The sequence below is a fragment of the Ovis canadensis genome, chromosome 23, assembly GCF_042477335.2.
Source record: "Ovis canadensis isolate MfBH-ARS-UI-01 breed Bighorn chromosome 23, ARS-UI_OviCan_v2, whole genome shotgun sequence".
In the NCBI taxonomy this organism is placed as follows: domain Eukaryota; kingdom Metazoa; phylum Chordata; class Mammalia; order Artiodactyla; family Bovidae; genus Ovis; species Ovis canadensis.
The window spans coordinates 58174530-58197254 of record NC_091267.1 but is presented as its reverse complement, the minus strand read 5'-3'; the positions used below and the strand labels follow the sequence as shown (position 1 = coordinate 58197254).

General features: G+C 43.2%; 1 protein-coding gene across 3 annotated transcripts in view; it reads right to left on the bottom strand.

Moving 5' to 3' along the window:
* SETBP1 (SET binding protein 1) overlaps window positions 1-22725 on the bottom strand; it is a 412206-nt gene that overhangs the window by 196385 nt on the left and 193096 nt on the right. For all 3 annotated transcript variants that reach the window (XM_069569052.1, XM_069569051.1, XM_069569053.1), the window contains one exon: window positions 7317-7370. In XM_069569052.1, the coding sequence (XP_069425153.1) occupies window positions 7317-7370 (54 nt within the window). The remainder of the gene's footprint in view (window positions 1-7316; window positions 7371-22725) is intronic.

The window sequence follows — 22725 nt, the reverse complement described above, 5'->3', positions numbered from 1 at the left end:
CACCTTCCTAAAAACTAGCCTCTCCTCACAAAATGTTTGGAGTCATTGCATTGAAAAATTCTGGGTTAGGACTCATGGAGCCCAGGATATTTCGCAGACGGTTATGTCTCCTGATGTCTGTAAGTAGAACTGATTGTGGGGCCTGAGGAAAATGGAGTAAGGGTTTGTTTAGGGATGACAAAGTCCTCCTCCTTTGAACATTGGGGGATAATCACACTTAATCCAGGAATGAACACTGTAACTTCTTAACCTGTACCTCCTTTGGGTTTACAGTCCCCTTATTTGTCCAGTCAGCCAAGTAGCTACCAGGTCCATTGATTCTGCTCCTATACTTTAGCTGGCATTTCTTCCCTCAGGAACATGTCCCACTGACCCCAGCCCAGCTTCATTCCCTACTACATCTCATATGGACCAACACCCTTACTGGCTCAATCCCCTCTTCATTTCATTACATCTACTAACTATGGTACAACCTTCTTGCATCACAGTTGTGGTTCTTCCCCATACTCAAGCCTTCAGTGGCTCTGCTGTTCTCAGACAGATGTCAAAATCTAAAATGTGGATTCTGATTCAAACAAATCAACTGTAAAATCCATGTTAAGATAATCAGAGAAATCTGAACATGAACTGGGATTAGAAAATACTATGGAATTATTGTTACTTTTATAGGTAAGAATAACATAATACTTTTATATTATATTAAAATAATATTTTATAGGTAATAATAACATAAACCAATAACATAATAGCATTATGATAATATATTTTAAAGGCCTTATTTGTTAGAAAAGCTTAGTGAATTATTTATGGGTAAAATAACATGATGACTGGGATTTTTAAAAAATACTTTCCCCAGATTTAAAATGAAAAATACATATGTATCTGGGAATATAGCTGAAATAAGACTGGCAAATGGTAATGATTACAGAAGCTGGCCCAGGGGTGTGTGGGGAACTGATCACATCAACTCAGGAAAACTGACTGTCAAAGACTTTGCAAACAGGTTATTAAACCATTGACAGCTCAAAATTGTTCACTGGGGAGATATTTACACCACAGAAATCAGCCCATGCTCCAAATCAAGGCTTTTGTAACAACATATTATTAAAGTTGAATAATAGATAATAAACATTAGATAATTAATGGAGGATCATTAAACTAGTGTGCCTATTTTTCTGGACTTTGGAGACCTTGTGCAATTTGGTCCCAACCTAATTTGCAGCTATATCCTCACCATATATATTCCATCTAAACCAGAGCAGTTAAAGCACTCTGTCTCCAGAACACACCCAAGAATCTCCACCCTTGGTTTGGTCTTCATCCAGGCTTCCCCTGCCCTGGAGTAAGTTCACTGCCTCACTTCCTTCTCACCTATCTTGGCCCATGTATCTAGAAGACTTTTTTTTTTTTTCCTAGATAAAATAACATTTATTAGAATCATGTTTTTTACTAATCTTATATTTTATTTCTGAATGCATCAATTTTGAATGTATTATTCAAGACATTTTCCAATAAGTATCCACTGTTTTCACCTCTACTTTTTGATGGTAACAGGCTACAGTATAAGCCAAAATTTTCAGAATTTTTTTCTAGACTTTTGAATTTTTTTTTTTTTTAGTTTTTTATTTTTTAAATTTTAAAATCTTTAATTCTTACATGCATTCCCAAACATGAACCCCCCTCCCACCTCCCTCCCCATAACATCTTTCTGGGTCATCCCCATGCACCAGCCCCAAGCATGCTGCATCCTGCGTCAGACATAGACTGGCGATTCAATTCACATGATAGTATACATGTTAGAATGTCATTCTCCCAAATCATCCCACCCTCTCCCTCTCCCTCTGAGTCCAAAAGTCCGTTATACACATCTGTGTCTCTTTCCCTGTCTTGCATACAGGGACGTCATTGCCATCTTCCTAAATTCCATATATATGTGTTAGTATACTGTATTGGTGTTTTTCTTTCTGGCTTACAGCCTTCTGAATGGGAGAAAATAATAGCAAATGAAGCAACTGACAAACAACTAATCTCAAAAATATACAAGCAACTTATGCAGCTCAACTCCAGAAAAATAAACGACCCAATCAAAAACTGGGCCAAAGAACTAAATAGACATTTCTCCAAAGAAGACATACGGATGGCTAACAAACACATGAAAAGATGCTCAACATCACTCATTATTAGAGAAATGCAAATCAAAACCACAATGAAGTACCACTTCACACCAGTCAGAATGGCTGCGATCCAAAAATCTGCAAGCAATAAATGCTGGAGAGGGTGTGGAGAAAAGGGAACCCTCCTACACTGTTGGTGGGAATGCAAACTAGTACAGCCACTATGGAGAACAGTGTGGAGATTCCTTAAAAAATTGCAAATAGAACTACCTTATGACCCAGCAATCCCACTTCTGGGCATACACACCGAGGAAACCAGAATTGAAAGAGACACATGTACCCCAATGTTCATCGCAGCACTGTTTATAATAGCCAGGACATGGAAACAACCTAGATGTCCATCAGCAGATGAATGGATAAGAAAGCTGTGGTACATATACACAATGGAGTATTACTCAGCTATTAAAAAGAATTCATTTGAATCAGTTCTGATGAGATGGATGAAACTGGAGCCGATTATACAGAGTGAAGTAGAAGACTTTTTTGCTTGCTCACATAGATACAATTTCTCCTTCCTCTGAATTCTTAAATAATTTAACCTAAGGAGAAGGGGACAACAGAGGATGAGATGGTTGGATGGCCTCACTGACGTGATAGACATGAGTTTGAGTAGGCTCCAGGAGTTGGTGATGGACAGGGAAGCCTGGTGTGCTGCAGTCCACGGGGTCACAAAGAGTCAGACATGACTGAGCGACTGAACTGAACTGAAACTTCTTTGCCTGGGGGAGGGCATGGCAACCCATTCCAGTATTCTTGCCTGGAGAATCCCCACGGACAGAGGAAACTGGTGGCTTACAGTTCATGTGGTTGAAAAGAGTTGGCTACAACTGAGCAATTAAGCACACACTTCTCTAACGAAAGGAAAAGTTGAATTTGCTATATGTGGCAGCCACCATGCTAGGTTACTTTCACAATATTGTCTCATTTGATCCTCACAACAGTCTGAGGGATAAGCAGCACAGCTTTTTTGCTCGATAAGGAAAATGAGGATTAAAGCCATTAGGCATCTTCACAAAGCTAATAGTGGTAGAATATTCCAGAACTGCCAAATTCTGGGGAAGAGTCTGTGCAGCACGTAGCTCTACGTAAAGATCTCCATTGGCATTTTTGAATGAAATGGCAGCTCAGTAACTGAAAGTCCTGTTTTCTCTGAACTGAAAAATGTTTTCCGTGTGTTCGGAGTGACTCTTCTTACCTTTCACTGCAAATGTCCCCTTGGCCATAACAGCAATAGCCATTTTAGAAATGTCTTTAAAATAGCTACCCTTATATAACAGCTATTACACTTGCCTCCCCAAATCCTGTCATTGAGGCATACTTGAAGTAAAATCCAATTTTTCCTATAAGAAGCCTCCTCTCTCCTCTGAGACAGTGGGGCATTTATGAAGCAGGTGAGAACCAAGTCCTTTAGCGGGTGCTCTCTTTTGGGGGGATGGATCTTCTCAAGGTTGCTTTCCAGCATGGCAGATGGACAGATGACACTTGCATCTGAGCTTGGGCCCCATGCTATGGTTGTTTCTTCCTAACATCCCCCACCAGGGCCCTTGTAAGCATGTGCTTAAATGCCCATGGACATATACACGGACACTTCACTACGAAATTTAAACAACCGTCAGATGCCTGTAGGAGAGACAAAGAACTAACTGCAAAGAAGCTGTGGCTGCTATTTGTATCCTAGATGAGAGCAGAGGATCTAGCATTTGCCTTGGATTGCTCCTGGAGAGCTCAGCCTGCAAAAGGAACGGAATGTCTGGCAAGAGGGGCGTGGTGAATAAATGATGGTACTAGCAAGAAGACAAAAATAGCTAGCTGCTAGAAGATTTTTCCAGTGACATGAAAAGCATGCAAACAAACAAAAAAGAAGGTTAAAAAGGCATATAAAATATGAATGTCAATTTTTTAAAAAATCCCATAGATGTGTACATTTTGCACAATAATTATGGTAAGACTATACCCCAAAAGGTCATTATAAGTATTTCTGGGGTGGAAAGAGATTTTCAAAATTTTCTAACTATTTTCCAAATTTCTTCTTTTTAGTTAACTTTTACAGTTAGCATCCATTGCCACACAGAATTACAAATTTTTTCTTGTGATGAGAGCTTTCAAGACTCACTCTTTTAATAACTTTCAAATATAACTAAAGTCACCGTGGAGTATATTACATCCCCAGGACTTAACTGTACTTTTTTTTTTACCACTTTCACATATTCCAAAATTTTTCCAGTGGACAACTTATAGCTCTTAACTCAGAGGGAAAAAAAGAGTAAAAATAAAATGAAGAAGTCACATGACTGTGGGGCTTCTACTAAGCTTCTGCTGCTTTTAATCCTTTCAAGAATGGAGAGAGATGGTCTGGGAAAGGTAGATGAGGATCCTCATTTCTAGTCATCCAAGGATAAGAGAGGGGGCTCAAATATGTTCATTCCTTCAAAGGCAGGAAGAACAAGGTGTTGGAAAATGAAAGATGTGTTTGCAGGGGACCAAATATTAAGGGAAGAGTCTGGGTGACATAGGTATGAATTTCAGGAGGCTTTCCATCTGTGTTTTTGAGACCAGTAACCTCCGGTGAGGCAGTTCTTCCTGCTCACCCAGAACAGAAGCCAAGCTCACCGACCCAGGAAGAACTCTCAACCCTAGTGCACAGGCTGTAAAATCTCAGCATCAGGCTCTACCTTCAAAGTAATGTGTTTATTTCCAGGAATGAACATGGTGCCTTTACAAACCAATAATCACAGGGAGAAAGGCTGACAATGACTTCCTGACCCACCTCTTCTTTATCTGGAGGCAGAAAAGAAGGAGAGAGACAGGAGACAGGAGAGGTCAGACTCATACACTCACTGCTCTCCACACCTTCAAACCAGAAGGGCAGCAAGGATGAGGGAGAAAATCATGACTATTTTCCCTAAGATGCTGCAGCAGGAAATGTTTCAAGGAAGGAAAAAAAGACAAAAACTTTTCCATGCAAGTGGTGACTGTGGATCACGTGAAAGTCAACAGGCCCACTGACAATGAGCCCAGGGAGGGGTCCTCAGTGAATTGCCTCCTGAAAGTCAGTGACAGTTCCTGGGAAGGAACACACCCATGAATGACTGGACATCAGGATGCCTGGGGCTCAGTTTCACCTGAAACCCAGAGAGAAGGGAAAACAATAACAGAGGCCAATGGACTGGTGCACAGCCCCAAACGTGTGGGCAATGTTCTGTTTCTCTCTGGAAAAGCACCCAAGAGGGTGATGTTGATTCGAGACACATCCGGGCCTTTTTGATTTAGGAACAACACTGAAGAACTGACTTTGATCTGGGCACTACACTCTGTCCACAAGATTCCCAGGGCCTCCTGGCCTCAGGAACATGCATCCTGAGGAGTGAAAAATACACATTTATATTCCAGCCGCGGGGGAATGACACACAAATGGAATAATGTGGAAAGGTCAGATGGAACCAAGGGAGTGAGCCGTCTGCACCAACCACCGCAGTGTAATCGGCAGGGAGCAGGGGAGCTGCTTTTCTAGGATCATGGCCTCAAGTGTGATGGGCAGACCCCCAATATATCTAACAATAGTTCATTTTAAATCAAATATCTTTAGAACTGTGGACTCAACAAACAGAGAGAGAATATGATCAACTCAGAAATAATGCCAAAACCACACACACACCCATACACATACACACCTTCCATAAAGTCAGTCTCCAATATGTATCCGTTTCAAGGCACAAAACAACATAGTACAAAGCCTCTTCCCACCCCCCTCTATTTTTATAAATTCCAGATAAAAATAAATCTTTGGCCGGGATGCCACTGTGTGTGAGTGTAGGTGTGGAGGTGGGTGGGACATGGATCGATTTTCTTTTATTTTTGTTTTACATTCTCTGAGCTCACCTGAAAGCTTGTGTGCATTATGTGAATAACTACTTGAATAAATTATCATTTTTCAATATTGTCAAAAGGCTTCCTGACTATTTTTAAAACCTCACTGCGTCCTGACAGAAGGATTAACAAGCTGTGATCAAAACACCCCAAACTGTACATGGGTTTATCTTTGACTCTCACCAGTGGGGCCTTGGATTTTGTTCACTGTCTCCCCCAAGCCTCTTACTCTCCTTCCGATCTGGCCCCAGTGCTCTCAGTGGTCTTGGGGCCTCAGTTTCCTCCGGCAGTGAAAGGGGACCCACAGGATACGTTCCACATGGGGGAAGTGTAGTAAGGGTACAGTGAGCTCTTGGCTATAAAACATGTTTAAAGAAGAAAACGTCCTCAAGTTTATGGAATTCTTGTATTAACAATTACCTGCTCTGCCTTTGGGAGTCCCTGCAGAGGTGCGGCAGGTGGGGTCTTGGGCAGCACTGAGTTGGGGAGTGACAGGAAGTTTCCCACTCAAGGGGGAACAGAGGCAGGGGTGAGAGAGCTCATTTCTTGCTCTTGGATTTACCCGTCTTTGCATACACATTCTATCTACACTGAGATCCATGCGGAACACAAGGACTATGTTTGTCGGGTATGCATTTGTGTGTGTGTGTGTGTGTGTGTGTGGTTATGCCTTTGTGTGGAGACAGTAAGCTTCCTTCCAAAGACAGGCAAGGTGATTTTCCACCTTCAAAGCTGCCAGGGAGGTCCCAAGAGAGACTTTGCCTGTGCCTCTTGTCGCTTGCTCATAGTGACCTCCAAAATGCATTCTGGCCAGAGATAATAATGGCCCATTTTCTAACCAAGATCAGCAAAACTCAACCATCTGCCTCTGCAGAGTCTGAGATTAACCTGGCCCCCAGACTGTGGCTACAAGGTATTTGCTCACAAAGATTCCACAAATGGGAGTACCCTGTACCAAAGAGGAGAAATGCAGGAGAAAATCCCACCTTCTACATTCTTGGTTTAACCCTTTCCTATGCTGAGTCACCCACCACCACACATTCCAAGCAGCTTGGTCTACTCTCTTTCGCACTATAAAATATTAAGAAAGCAGAAAAAGGTGGTTTTGTTTGTGATGAGTTGAGAGGAGCCAGTGGGAGATGACAAGCTACCAAGTCACTGTCAAGGCAGGTTCCCTGAGTCAGAGACGCTGGAAATACAAGGTGGGGGCTTGTGCCCTGGTGCCAACTTTATTTCCTCACAACCAAAATTCATAAAAGGATCAGCGGAACTTACTTGTGGCTGAAATCCTTTGAGGTCGCTGGCTGCAAGGTCACTGGCTGTGAAGAGCTGGAAAAGAACAAAGAAGTCTTCCTTAGTGATACCTCTCAACAGTTTGCATACAGCGTCCCCAGGACAACTGATCAGCAATGGATAAGACAGAGCCCAGAGCCAGGGCTAAGTAGCAGAAGCACAAAAGGCAAATGCAGGCTAGCAGCCTGGAAGCAATGGCCTTTTCACCTTGTGTCTACTCTATTTCTGACTCTCTGCTGCCTTCTCCTATCTTCTTTCTAGGTGCGATCAATCCTTCAGTCTTAAGTTAGGCAGCATGAACTATGAATGGATTCCAACAGACCCACAGAGTCCCTGAGATTGTAAGTACAAATTACATGTGAGTCCACACACTTCTTTAGGGGGAGAGTCCCTGACTTCCTTCCTACTATCAAATTATTCTGTGACACCACAAGTAAAAGAGACAGTTAAAGGCCCATGTCCTCCGGGAGGGCTGTTGCTTCTTCCTCCTCTTTTTTAAAAATCAGACCAGTGAAAATGACCCTATCCTCTCCCCAGCTGCACGCGACTCAGTTTCCCTTTACTGTATGTTGCCTTTCATTTTATATACTTTTGAAATATTCAGAGTTTATGGGTCTATCATGCACAATGTTGATGGATAAGTCAGGCTGTGTATGTTCAGTATCTCTGTGTTCAATTCATATTAAAGGGTAAAGTTAAGGTTTTAATATGTTTGCATGCTATCCAGAAGACACTCAGTGAAGTCCTAAGATAAATTAATAAAATACTCACATTCTTAATTGTTGCTCAAAAATGCTGGGAAAGCAGGATAAAGAGAAAAGAGGCAGATGCTTATTTTGATTCAAGGAGTGTGACTGCTTGCTAGCTTTGTTAGGCCTGGAGAGCGTTTGTGAAAAATAAGAAAGATTTCATGTTTGCTGTAACAATATTTTGTTTGGTTCAAGAAAGAGAGGAAGTCATGCTGGGCTGCAGTGCCTCCAGCCTTAGAAAAGCTCAACTGGGCTCTTTAGCTCAGAAAAGTTCAACTGAGCTCATTGCTCTTTAGGCAATGACTTTGCCTAAAATGATGCACAAAGTGGTGTAAACTCTGGGATACAGTAGGAAGGAGGTGGAGATTGCAAAAGCTGTACCTCTCTCCCCACACCCAGGCCTGCAGGTAGCTTCCCACTGAGCCAACCCCCACAACCCAGCCCGACCCCGCCACACCCTCCAACCCCAGGGACGTGGAATTTGCCTGGAAAGGTGGCACCATCCTGAGAGAGAGGCAGCTTAGCCCCTGTGAGTGCAAACAAAGCCAACAACAAGCCACGAGGGCACCTCATGAGACACTGGGGCCGGAACATAATTATAAGGCGTCTCTGCCTGCAAGGAACATACAATTTGGTCCAAGGGTAAGACACACATATGTCAGTTTGAGTAGACTGTTAGTGTCAAACTGCGAACAATGTAAGGCAAGAAATGTCAGGGTGGGGTTACTAAACTAAGAGTTTGAACTGAGCCTTGAAAATGGCAAGGCGGCAGTGCACAGAGCTCCTTCAGGTGGGCAGTGGGAAGAAGACATGGCAAAGGGGTTCACCAACCCCAGCAGGCAGCTCACTTTGCATTATCCGCTGCTAGCCATGGTGTACTTTAAGGAAGAAGGGTGGGAATCAGCCTCATTGTTGCTGCTTTACAGAATTTTTTTTAATCTTCGAAACTCCTTCGTGAGATAGAAAGTATCTCCACTCTATGGATGGGAAAATCAAGACTCTGGGAGGTTAAACAGCCTTTTTTAGGTCACACAGGTATGGCAGGAACTCTTCTACTGCCTATTTATGAGGTTTACGAGACAACAGAAGTGAGAGCAAAGCATCTAGTTCTTCCTAGTTCTGAGACACTGCAACAGAAAATAAACCACAGGGGTGTTCATAGCATCTTAGCATTTGCACTATTTTGTCAAATCAGAGGCTTGGGACTGAGTAATGACCATATCCAGACTGAATGGAAATAGAGATGCGGCATTTTGGGTTATTATTCCTATGGCCCAAGCCCAACAAGTTAGGATCTATCCCATCCTCTCTGGAAAACTTATATCCTTTTCCCTTCTCTTAGAAAAGCAAAAGATGCATGAAATTTAGTTCTTTTTTCTTTCTTGGCTGTGCCACACAGCATGTAGAACCTTAGTTCCTTGACCAGGCATCAAACCTGCGCCCTCTGTGGTAGAAGCACAGAGTCCTAACCACTGGACCGCCAGGGAATTCCTACAACTTAGTTCTTAATTATTTGAAGTTTCATCTTGTGCTGTTGTGTGTGTGTGTGTGTGTGTGTATTTAAATTTTCCTTTTTTAGCCTAAACAAGTCCATGCACAACAAGACAATGGTTTATATCCCACACAACTATTGCATTTCTCAAGAAAAGTCTTGACATACAATCAGTCATCGAATGCCTGTTGGTCAAATAACTTAAAAGCAGGGAATACTGTCAAACTAGAGGTGAGGACTAGAATGACTAAGCTGCTGAGATGTGTGAGAGATGGCCTATGACATCCTTCAAGCTGACAAGAGGAAATGACACCTAGAATGCATAGCACCTAGAGCACTTCCTGCATGAAGTAAGCATTCAAATATCTGGATGAATTAATCAGCTCCAACATGGGAACACGTCCTTCTATGTCCATGATAGATTTTAGTAGAGAATAACAGCTTATGCTTCAGTGCATGAGTCTCAAGGTTAAATTGAAGAAAGAACAGTAAGGGCAAAATATAAACCACACCCCTTGAACACACCCGTTTCTAGAGCTGATTGTTTCATAGCTGATTCCACATTCTGCTCCCAGGAAAGGAGAAAGAACTGACCCTCAGGCACTAAAGTGTGGAGCTCAGGTACAGATTAGAAATACACAACGGGAAGTCCTCCCATATTTCAGAACTGAAGACCACCTAGATCTGGACCCCCAAAAAAGACTCCCAGTCTTGTCAGGACTTGAAAGAGACAGCCAAAGGTCCCTGGATGGATGAGGAAATCACTGAGTCTCCAGGAAGCTCAGGAGCCACCTCTGCTGGGCAACTAGAGGAGCGGAGGTGGTACAGACAGAAGATCCCCACTCTGTCCATCTCTCCCTCCTTTCAATCAGCACAGCTCAGCTTTTCTCTTTTTCATGTACATAGTTTCATTTGAGAACAAATATTCTGCCACTAAAACAAATTTGAAACCACCAGACTAAGTCCTTGTTTTGCACAAAGTTGAGAAGTGTCTTCTTCAAGTCCCATTGCTAAACTAACAACAAGCCTGTGTGGGTTCATGACCCCTGGTCCCTCTGCAGAAACATCCACGAGCGACTGTCTTGGTCCGGTCCAACCCTCATACCCAGGCATGACTGGCTGCTGGCCTCTATCCTGAAGGTAGGGAAGATGGGCTCAGGGGTGGAGGCATGGCCAAGAAGAGATGACAATGTCCTTCCATAAGGAGTGTCCTCAAAAGCACTGATACAGACCATCCAAACTGTCCCCCACAACCAGATCCCATCCTCATCCCGTCCCACAGGACACCAATTCACTTCTCTCGGAGCATCCTAGCTGTGTGGGGAGGAATTCAGGACAGGGGAGGCAAAGAGGGAGGAAAATTCAATCCTCCCTAGCTCTGGGGACTTCAATCAGGCTGGCAGTAATGAAAAGGATCCTGCCTTTTCCCAGGATGGCTGAATGTCTGCACTGCTCCCAGCAAGAGAGCTGGGTGGGTGTGGGGGAGAAGGGTAGACAGAATTACATTTAAAAGGCAAAGGAAGGAGAAAATTCTTTCATCTCCCTGGTGGAGCTGGGCAGTGATCCTGGGGCCCTGTCTCAGACCGTTCTCATTCCTGACACGTCTCCCTGCTCTCTGCAACAGTCTATATTCAGAACATTGGGACGATGACCCTGCTTTCCATTTTGGAGGAGCTGCACTTTCTCTCTTGGCGCAAGCTCAATTTTTTTTCTGGGTTTCTCTAAGCCCAAAGGGCAGGCTGGGGAGCAGGGGGCTTAGAGGAAGATGAAGGCAGCTGTGGGGCCCTCGGGTGAGAGAAACAGCTTTCGTTTCACAAGCATTCCTCTCGCACCCAGTTCACTGGATGGGATCCCTTTGCTTCTGGCACCAGAAGTCACCCCCAGCACAGCTGCAGCCAGCATCACCCTGGGACCTCCATGGGCCTCAGACTGCCTCTCAAACAGCTTCCTTTTCACCTGCTAAAGTCTATAGCTTCCAGAGCTTCCTTCAAAGGAGGGGAGGAGGCTGCTCCACTTCCCTCTGTGACTTCCAGCCCCAGGAACATCACTTCCCCTCATCAAAAGGACACATCACATCTGGGTAGGGTGGAGCCTAGTATGTCTCCATCAGTCCCTCCTCTGGCTGGCCCAGGATACAGGCGTCTGGAAAGGGGATTCCTGATACAACACAGGTTGGGGCTCACACTGGACATGTGGCTGAAAGGATCTCAGCCTTGGAGACACGCAGCTGGACACAATGAAGCCTGGCTGTGCTAGGGATGCTCTGGGTCCAATATTTGCTCTTCTCCAATACTCGCTTGATGTGGGCCAGAAAAGCAGATGACAACATGTGAGATGGACGGGTGGATGGATGGGTGGGTGGTAGATCCGGAGGTAGGCAGGTACACAGATAAAGGAACAAAGCAAAGACTGCTTGGGAGAACAAATGACCCTATTTCAAATTTCCCTTTCCATTAAGTATGCTTTTTATCGCATCTGTCCTCTTTTCAATCTATTCTCCTTTCCCTTTCCTATATTTTTGTAGGAAACGGATGTTTTTTCCCTCTTTATGTTGTGAAGTTTTCACTTGCTTCTTACTTTGGCTACAGGATGGACCATGAACTGCATCTCACCCCAATTTCTCAAACCACGGAACAGTCGGGGATAGCCTGTGTGAAAGGCAGTGTTCCAGGAAGCAACACAAACACCCAATTACGTGTGCGATTGGAGTTGTTAGGAATCAACTAGAAACTAAGGCCCAGAAAGAGTGGCTTACCCAGTGGACAAATCAGAAACAACAAAGCCAACCATATGTATGCAACGCAAAGAAAGTTTTAGATGATCTAATAGCCGGGGCTGGGAGACTCAAAAGGGGGAGGGAAGAGCAGCAGAGTAAGTCAGGGGTTAAGACAGAGTAAAGGAAAGAAAGCTAAGGAAGAGAGCTTGGTTTCTACCAAGCAAAAGGCTCTGGAACCAACTATGAGTAAGCCTGCAACAGGGTTCCAGGAACACAGAAGGAAATGTGGCCACTGAATTAACAGAGGTAAAATGGAACCACCCGGTTGCTATTCTTCACACGATGATAGCTGGGACACTGCTGCAGAAAAGTTTAGACTCAGAGGGTGAAAACTCACGTCCTGGCCCTGGGTCTGCCTCCACTCACTATGGGATCTGTTTTGGGGTCACTTCACCTATTCAGGTCTCATTTTACCGTGTATAATATGAATTCCACGTTCCTTCTGGCCCCACAGTTTCAGTATCCCAGTCTCTCTAACCTCAGGGATAAAAGAGGTGTAACGGACTTTATCTAGTCTCCTCTCTCTCTTTTTTTCCAGGAATTCTCCCCCACAAAACACTTCTAAGAGGCTGTCTACACTCTCTGGAAGGACAGACAGGAGGGCAAAGAGATAGTCCTGTGCTGTGTCTCTATTACTGGTGTGCAAATAGGAATTTAGACAGATGGTCACTCAAGCTGCTACACGGGGTCACCATCGCAGTGAGGCTGCGGTCACATCCACATCCAAACCAAAGGTAAGCAACCTTACAATTCGGAAAGCGTTCATCTTAACTGCCAAAGTATGTAGGGTGGGTGATGCAGGGGCCGGGCAGCCAGCTTCTTCACAGCCTAAGTTACACACTTGAAGTGGCCATCCTAGCTGGGCTGAGTGTCCTTTTGCTAAATCCCTTCAGCTAAATCCCTTCAGCCTCTAGGAATTTTAAAGGTTAAACCTGAAACCACTGATACCTCCAGTCTTAATTTCAGGCTCTGTTCCAAAGAGCAACGAGGATGACTAATAATAACTGACTATAACCCCAAGCAAGTCTGGTCTTGATGGCTTATAGTTTTCTTTTATTATTTTTTAAATAATGGGATTCTAATATTTATAGGTGAGATCTGTAACAGATTCCCCTAGACATGCAGCCAAAAGAGCTATTACATTGCTTTTAAAGATTCTACGTGTGATCCTGTACATAGAACCTATGCTCAGAATGGTGTGCATATCTCGTTGCTGTCCAAGTCACAGTTATAATATTTCAACTTCTGGGTGAGCATGTATTTAATCCTTCTTGCAGATTAGAGCTACAAGTACCAAGCCTAACAACAGAAGAGACATCTGAATGCGCTAATCTGGAACTCACTGAAACAAAAAGTCTTATTTCGTGTAATTTGAACCTGGTGAACCTACAGAAGCTCATCTTGCCCTTTTTGAACTTCCAAGTACGATTCTTTTTAAATGCCTTGTTCTGCAGACCAAGGAAAGTGGATTTCATGGATGAAGGGCATCTTTCGTGGAGTTGGGTGGGAAGTTTACAGAGGTAAACCTGGTATAAACTAATGACATGAATGTTTATTCTCATTTATTATGCATTTTGGTAAAAAGTAGCTCAAGAGGATTAAGTCATTTCTGGGGTTCCACCATTTGCAGGTGGTAGGGAGGCATGGAAACCTGGTTTGGTGAACGCATGTTCCCTTCCACTACATCATAACACTTCATGATGCCCCCCACTACTTTTGTAGTGTCTATTAATAGAAGGTCTATCAGGTCCTCTATGATGCCCCTGATATTTCAAAGTGAACCATACAAAGGACACTTATAGAACAATGGTTTCCAAATTGTGCCCTAAGGAGCTTTGGATTCTAAAGAAGGGATTGCAAAGTGGGTGAGAGAAGATGAGTTGGGGAGATCCAGGTGCCCATCCCACTTTAGCCAGAATGGCACACCTTTTACTGGCATTTTATATGGAATTTCCATTTAAGACCTAGTTAATTCGAAACTATAACAAAGAAAATTTGAAATTGCATATCTTAAAAGACAAGGCCCCTACGTAGTGAACAAGCCACTCAACGCTAACAGAATATACCTGGAGTAAGAGAATTAACCAGCTTACCTCTTTAAAAATGCTCAGAGAGAAATCTCTTACTAGGAGTAGAATGGATGCATGACCAGGCCTCATTTTAAGAAATCAGCCTTTTAAATACTTGCCATGAGTTACTCATCAGGAAAATGCTTTCTCTTCTTTTCTTTCCACTTTGTGCAGGCAGCGATGTCTATTTTTCTTTTCATCTCAAGTTCAGCAGACTACATATTTAAGAAAGCATGACTAGGGACTTCTCTGGTGGTCCAGTGGTAGACTCCACGCTCCCAAGGCACAGGACCCAGGTTCAATCCCCGGTCAGGGAAGTAAATTCCAAATGCCACAACTAAGAGTTTGCGCACAGCAACACATGTCACAACTAAAGATCCTGCATGCCCCAAATAAGACCTGGTGCAGTCAAATAAATAATAAATGAAATAAATTTTAAAAAGAAATCATAGCTAACGTCAGAAAAGAAAGGAGCTAAGGACATGTTGCTTTCCAGGAGCATGATCTGGGCTGTTGGTTCTTTTCTTTGAACAAAATGCAAAATTCACATTGCATCAGAAGCGGCCGTGGGCTATTCCCAAAGCCTGTAAATGCCAGGAAAGGAGGTTGCCCTCACTGAACATCCCAAGCAAAGCTGGATACTAGGGGAGAACCCACCCCCATCTCTGCCTTCTCATCCGGTACTGCATTTCTGCTTCAAACTGACCAGATGATCTGCTCATTTGGCTCCAAGACTAGTATTAAAGTTTTCTAATGCATCTCCTTGGCAAATCCAAGGGAACTGATTTACACCCCTAGGCTCAGTCAGCAGCAGAGGATGGAAAAGTCAGAAGGTGCTTGCTTCAGAGAGCATCTGAGCGCTGGAGTCAAAAGCTTGGCTCCTCAGCTCAGTGTAGCCAATTTGGCTGAGACTCTGGGTCTCTCAGGCCAAGTCTAGAGCAATTAATCACAATTACAGGTGAATATCTAAAAGGGATAAAGTCCAGCTGGATCCAGTGAGAGCTGAGCCTTGTAGCTGAAGGTAGCCACAGATTTTATAAGCCACAGGTAAAGTGGAAGAATCTCCTCCTTTGAAAGCCTACCCTGAACTCTAGGCAATTATGATTTTTTAAAAATTATTATTTTTTAGGATCTACTTTGGCCTTTCATTGTACCAGGTAGATGCTTTAACTTAATATTCCTCTTAATCTTCACATTATTAATGTAGGATAGTATTGCTTTTCACCAGTTCACAGTTGAATAAACTGAAGCTCAAATTGGTTAACTGATTTACCCAGAGTTATGAGAGCAAAAAGTAGCAGAACTGGAATTTGAACATAGCTCTGAGATCATGGCAAGTCCATTCCTCTGTCTAAGGCATCCATGACTCCCTCTGGAACCACTAAATGGAAAGGTGCTTTCTCGCTCTCTAAGGTGTCAGGGTCTCATCCCCAGCCCAGGGACACTGGAACCACAGCCAGTCAGACCCCAGACGACCCATCATGCATGGAACAGCCAAACTTCTCACTTCCCATCAGCCTCACACAGCTTCACAGTGCAGGCATCTAAGGTAACATCTTGATCTTCCCCTCACATTTCTCGGAATTCAAGTTGACTTTTCCCAAAGGAGCTTTGTTCCTGAGCCCTGGCTGACCGAGGACTCACGAGGGTCTGCACTGATACATCATGTGGCTATTCTCTCCCTAACCAAGTTCACCCCCTCTGCCTCCCTCCCGACTTCCCTTCCTCCCTTCCTCCTTTTCTTTTTTCCTTCTAGCTAGTACAGTGTTTGGAGCTGGAATTGGCAACACACTCCAGTATTCTTGCCTGGAAATTCCACGGACAGAGGAACCTGGCGGGCTATAGTCCATGGGGTCACGAAGAGTTGGCCACAAATGAGCACATCTGTAATACAGTGTTTGCCGTTTGGTACAGGTACAAAAATTGAAATACAGACCAATGTAACAGGACAGAAAGCACAGAGAGAAACCCGCATCTCTATGGTCACCTAATCTATGACAAAAGAGACAAAAATATACAACAGAGAAAAGACAGTCTTTTCAGTAAGTGGTGCTGGGAAAATTATATGTAACAGCTATATGTAAAAGAATGAAATGAAAACACTCTCTAACACCATACACAAAAATAAACTCAAAATGGATCAAAGACTGAAATGTAAGACCAGATATAAAACTCTTAGAGAAAAACATAGGCAGAAAACTCTTTGACACAAATTGCAGCAAGATCTTTTTTGACCTGCCTCCTAGAGTAATGAAAATAAAAACAAAAATAAACAAATGAGACTTAATTAAACTTAAAAGCTTTTGCACAACAAAGGAAACCATAAACAAAATGAAAAGACAACCCTCAGAATGGGAGAAAATATTTGCAAATGAAGCAACTGACAAGGGATTAATCTCCAAAATTTACAAATAACTCATGCAACTCAATATCAAGAAGGCAAACAACCCAATCTAAAAATGAGTGAAAGACTTCAGTAGGCATTTCTCCAAAGAAGACATACAGTTGGCCAATAAACACATGAAAAGATGCTCAATATTACTAATAATTAGAGAAATGCAAATCAAAATTATAAGATATCACCTCACACTAGCAGAATGACCATCATCAAAAAATTCTACAAACAATAAATGCTGGAGAGGGTGTACAGAAAAGGGAACCCTCTTACAATGTTGGTGGGAATGTAAATTGATACAGCTACTATAGAAAACAGTATAGAGGTCCTTCACTAAAAATAGAACTACCTTACGATCCAGCAATCCCACTCCTGGGCATATACCCAGAGAAAACCATAATTCAAAAAGATACGTGCACCCTGATACTCAGTGCATCACTACTTACAAAAGCCAGCTCATGGGAGGAACCCAAATGTGCATCAACGGAGGAACGGATGAAGAAAATGTGGTACATATATACAATGGAGTATTACTTAGCCATCTAAAGGAGCAGAACTGTGCCATTTGCAGAGACGTGGATGGACCTAGAGACTATCATACAGAGGGAAGTAAGGCAGAAATAGAAAAACAAATATTGTAGAATATTGCTTATACATGGAAACTAGAAAAATGATACGGATGAACTTATCCACAAAGTAGAAAGAAAGACACTGACATGGAGAACATATGTATCAATACCAAGGGACAGGGGGAAGGGGAAGTGGAATGAGTTGGGAGATTGGGATGGACATATATACACTACCATGCATAAAATAGATAACTAATGAGAACTTTCTGTATAACACAAGGAACTCTACTCAGTGCTGTCTGGGGACCTAAATGGGAAAGAAATCCAAAAAAGAGGAGCTATATGTACACATAGAGCTGGTTCACTTTGCTTCACAGAAGAAACTAACACAACATTATAAAGCAACTATATCCCAATAAAAATTGATAAATCAAAATTTAATATTCTTGAACTATAGAAATACAGGACAGCCTTTGTTTACCAAATACCTCTGCTTACAGTTTTTCATTAGAAAGATTACTATTTTTAAGGATGTAAATCAGGTTATTTGCTTATTTATTTTAATTAACCAAGTGGAACTTTGTTAATATTCCTTGCTAGTGGTTGAAATGAAAATGACTTTGAGACTCTATTTGAAAACTGTTTGCACAATTAACATGCAATCTCTTTCACAAATGGTCCTGCTCTTGTACTCTAAGACTGTACAATGTTACAACCGTTGTATGTGCTGTGTACTTACTTGGTCCTGCCATTTCCTAGGACAGGGTCTCCTTGAGGACTGAGACATGTGGCTATTTCCAGAATGATTCTTCACCATTAAAGATACTCTACAGGGTCTGCCACAGCTTTCTAATGATGTTCTCCAGCATATTAAGCCAACAGAACACCCTTGGAAAACAGGCCTAGAGTCCTAGCACAACAACTTTGAAGAAGGCATGGTTCTCTGAAATATCTATCCCAGGACTTTGTTAAAACTCTGTTCCTCATGTATTTCATACAGGACTTCTGGAAGCAGCTGGTTCACCAAAAACTCTTTTCTGCCTGGGTGTGTATGTATTTGCTTCACATAGTCCTGCTTCAACTAACTGTTTACTAAAAATGGTTTCTTATGATTTTACTCTCAAGAATAAGATCATCTATCTGGAAAACAGATATTTCTTTTTCATCAAAAGCCATCATATGTGGACTATATCTCCCTGCATCTCTTCCCCCAATAAGGTATCCTTTCACTGGTTCTCCCTGAAATCACATGTGTGCCTGACTCCCAGTCCACATAGTTTTGGACAAGCCTGCTCAGAATTTCTGGCTGGCTCAGTGGGGCAGGGTACATCTCTAGACACTGCTCACTGAGGCTGCACAGAATGAATACAACACACAGATGCTATATCAGCAGGACTGGAAGTAGCTGCTAACTTACTCTGAAACCCCCTTAGTAATCATATGGCCAAGTCCTTTATTTATAGCGCAAAGGGCCCACCAAGGGACTGACAATGTTCACTTTCACGGCTACACGTGGCAATTCATCTGGTGACCTTGGGCAAGTCATGTCCGTGCCTGGCCTTCAGTATTCCATGCCTGACATGGGAAACTCTGTAAGACCACCTCATGATCTGACAAGCTGTGAATCTGGAAAAGGCTATGGATGGCCCTGCTCCTCACCCAAAGCACTATCAGGTGTCACATAAACTGTCAATTACTAAAGGTACTTGGGACTGAGTTATCATAGGAAAATGGGGTGGCAGAGTGGAAGCAGAGGCAGGACCCTGGACAGAACTGAGAAGCTGATGAGGCCTAAGTGTATGTTTAGGAGAATCCAGGCTCTCCATCTCTTACTGAACTAAGACTTTTAAAGCCAAAAGCATCCTTAGGCAAGTCACTGACCAATTATTTTCTTTTCTTTTTTCTGCCTCATTTCCTCCATCTGTCAATCAAGCAGGATGGTTTCTGTCCATTCACTGTTGGTCTCTGTCTTTCATTGTTGTTGAGATGATTAAGTGAGATCATCATTTGAAACGTTTTTGAGATCTAGGAGTAAAGAGATCTCATCAATATCATACTTCACCATTCTTTGGAGAAGTAAGCTGCCTCTTGCTTCTCTCCACATAAACCTGGTTTTAGGAAAGCGTCCATAATCAACCAGTTACTCCATCATCACACTGTAAGTGTTCCCACTACAGCTGTTTGCTGTGCTTCATTTCTAACCGGATAAGAAGAATTGGAATCCCCAGGTCTTTCGCTTAAAGGAATTTCTAGATCTAAGGAACTGCAGCTAAGAATAGAGGTGAGAGCAGCCTGTAATTTGGAGGGCAGAGGATCTTTTGCTACATGGTGAGTTATGTGGAGCAAGTATTAACTCTGGGACAAGAGGAACAAGAGGGTAGGGAAGCTATATCTACCCTTGTTGTATCTAAACACAAGGCGCGTGTCACTAGCAGTGGCCTAATCTCCCCCGTTCACCCTAGTGCTTTCCTTGACCTCATGGGATATTAACACAGATCCTAATTCTAAAACTGACAAGTTTATTTCCACATAATACTGACAATAATTTGACAATAGGGCAGTCTTTTAATTATTTACCCTCTGTTATCTGTTGAGTGCAGGACAACAGGCACTCTTCATAGTCATATCACAGGGAATGCTGCTTTATTCCAAGGTGTAAAGTGGTTTCATGAAAGAATGGTGAAGTATGATATTGATGAAATATCTTTACTCCTAGATCTAAAAACGTTTCAGGTGATGATCTCACTTAATCATCTCAACAACAATGAAAAGCATGAGGGATAGAAACTATCCTGCCTGTTTGACAGATGGAGGAAATGAGGCAAAAGAAAATTGGTCAGTGACTTGCCTAAGGATGTTTTTGGCTTTAGAAGTCTTAGCGTAGAAGGGATCCAGGGGCTGATTATTCAGAACAGCCTCCCTCCGATGCAGGAATCCCCTTCTCTAACTTCTCTGACAGATGGACACCCAGCTTGAATCATTCTGAGGAAGTGCCGCTCCCTATTTTAGTCTTCAGCAAATTCTACCTTTATTCACTTGAAATATGCCTCAGTAAAACTCATCCCCCTGGTTCTGAGAAATAGGAGCTAACTGCCTCTTTTACTGTCAAGATCTCCCCGTTAAACAGGTAATATGAACCCATTTTACAGATGAGGAAACTACTCAGGCCACTCCACGCCACAGATCTCAAGTTAACAGCCAGACACTAAACCCAGAGGATTTCAGACACAGCCTCTCCCATAAATTCTCCAGTCTTTCCCATGTGCCCACACTGTAGTATACTTGGTCCTCCTGCCACTGGCCATTCCTAATACATTTGATGACTAGGTATATTTATATCCATACATCCTCAGGTAGAATATGCTAAGGGCTTTTAACTCTTCTTCCCTTGGTTTCTGGTGTTGTCATCATCTAGGTTACAAATGCCTCCACAAGATGTGGCTCTGTGTCAGTGGAAGGAGTAACTGCTACTAACAAGTCTTGTCCTGGAAAAATCTTTAATAACTGACTTTCTGGGGGAGAAAAAACGGCCTGATGTAAGACATTTGCCTATTTCCACAGTGTAAATATTCCCACCAGTTCTAGTCCTATAGATGCGCCCTATTGCCTCTTGCCACCACAAGCTGGCTCCAGCATACCCCAGGGCCCACGGGACCATCCGCTATAGACCACTGACAACTGGACTGAAACACAGACCAGGTGACTTGAATGAAGCAATGTCCAGAAACTAACATGCTCTCTGTGCAAATCTGTGCATGAAGTAAGCCAAGCTTTTGAATGGAGTAAATGTGAAGGATGCTGATGTTCATGAAATAAATTCATTCAATAAGTACATATTTTTCTAGGAACTGGGATATAAAAGTTAAAAAAAAAGTCTGTTTTCAGCAAGAGAAAATAAAGTAAAATGATAACAATAAAAATAAAATAATGCTATAAGCTATCAATTGTAATAAAAGATATAAGAAAAATAAAGCAGAAGAAAGGGGCAGAGTTTAGGATGTACTGCTTTAAACTGAGCCAGTCAGGAAAGGTCTATCTAACAAGAGAATATCTCAGTAGATAGAAGTAGGGGAGCGAGCTGTGTGGTATTTGGAGAAGAACGCTCCTAACAGAGGGAACACAGCGTGCAGTTACTGACATGGACAGGAGCTCGGTGTAGTGGAGACCACAGCAAGGAGACCACTGTCACTGGGGCAGAGTGAGCAAGGGGATGGTGGCTGGAGACGGGCGCAGAGCAAGGCCATGCCACACAGAGCCATCAGGTGTTAGATCCGAGGTCTCGGTCATAGCATAGCACTCTAAAGGACATGGGGAGTCTTCGGAGGAGAGCAGACACAGGACGTGGGCTTCCCAGGTGGGGCAGGGGTCAAGAATCCACCTGCCAATGCAGGAGACGTAAGAGAGCTGGCTGGGTTTGACCCCTGGGCTGGGAAGATCCCCTGGAGAAGAAAATGGCAACCCACTCCAGTATTCTTGCCTGGAAAATTCCATGGATAGAGGAGCCTGGTGGGCTATAATCCTTGGGGTTGCAAAGAGTTGGATATGACTGAACAACGAAGCACAGCAGAGTACAGACACAGCACACAGTTTGAGTTACACTGTTCAAGGCTTCCCAGCTGCTGTGTTGAGAACAGCCCACAGTATCTGCTGATGGACTGGCTGTGGAGTGAGAGGGAGAGACAGTCATGAAGGGTGGTACCCAGCGTTTTGCCTTAGAAGTTGAAAGGATGGAGTTACTTCTAAAAATTGGGAAGTCTGGGGTGGGTGGTGGTGTACATATGTTCACAACCCATGAGTATTAGGTGTGACTGAGAACAGAGAGCCTCAGTGCAGAACAGATGTGGACAGTGGGCCTGTGTGCAAACGCACTGCCCATCCTGCTCAGAACAAAAGGTATGCTGAGCATGCACTGGGAGAGGAAATCTGAAAGGTATGTGGGATTTATCCAGCATGTAGGCCATCGTGAGGAATCTGCATTATTAGGGATTCAAGATAAATCCGAGGAAATCTCAGATAAATGTGGTGAACCTGCTATAGTCTGAATGTTTGTTTGTCCCCAAAATCCATGTCAAATCTTGACCCCAGCGTAATGGTATCTGGAGGCAAGGCCTTTGGGAGGCGATGATGTCATGACCCTCATGAATGGGACTAGTGCTCTTACCCCCAAGGAGCTGTCTAGCCCCTTCCTCCACGTGAGGACACAGTGAGAAGATCCAGGAAGCAGGTCCTCACCAGATAACAAGCCAGTCAGCACCTCGATCTTGAATTTCCTAGCCTCTAGGACTGTGAGAGATAAATTTTTATGTATAAGCCATCTAACTTATAATGGCTTCCCTCGTGG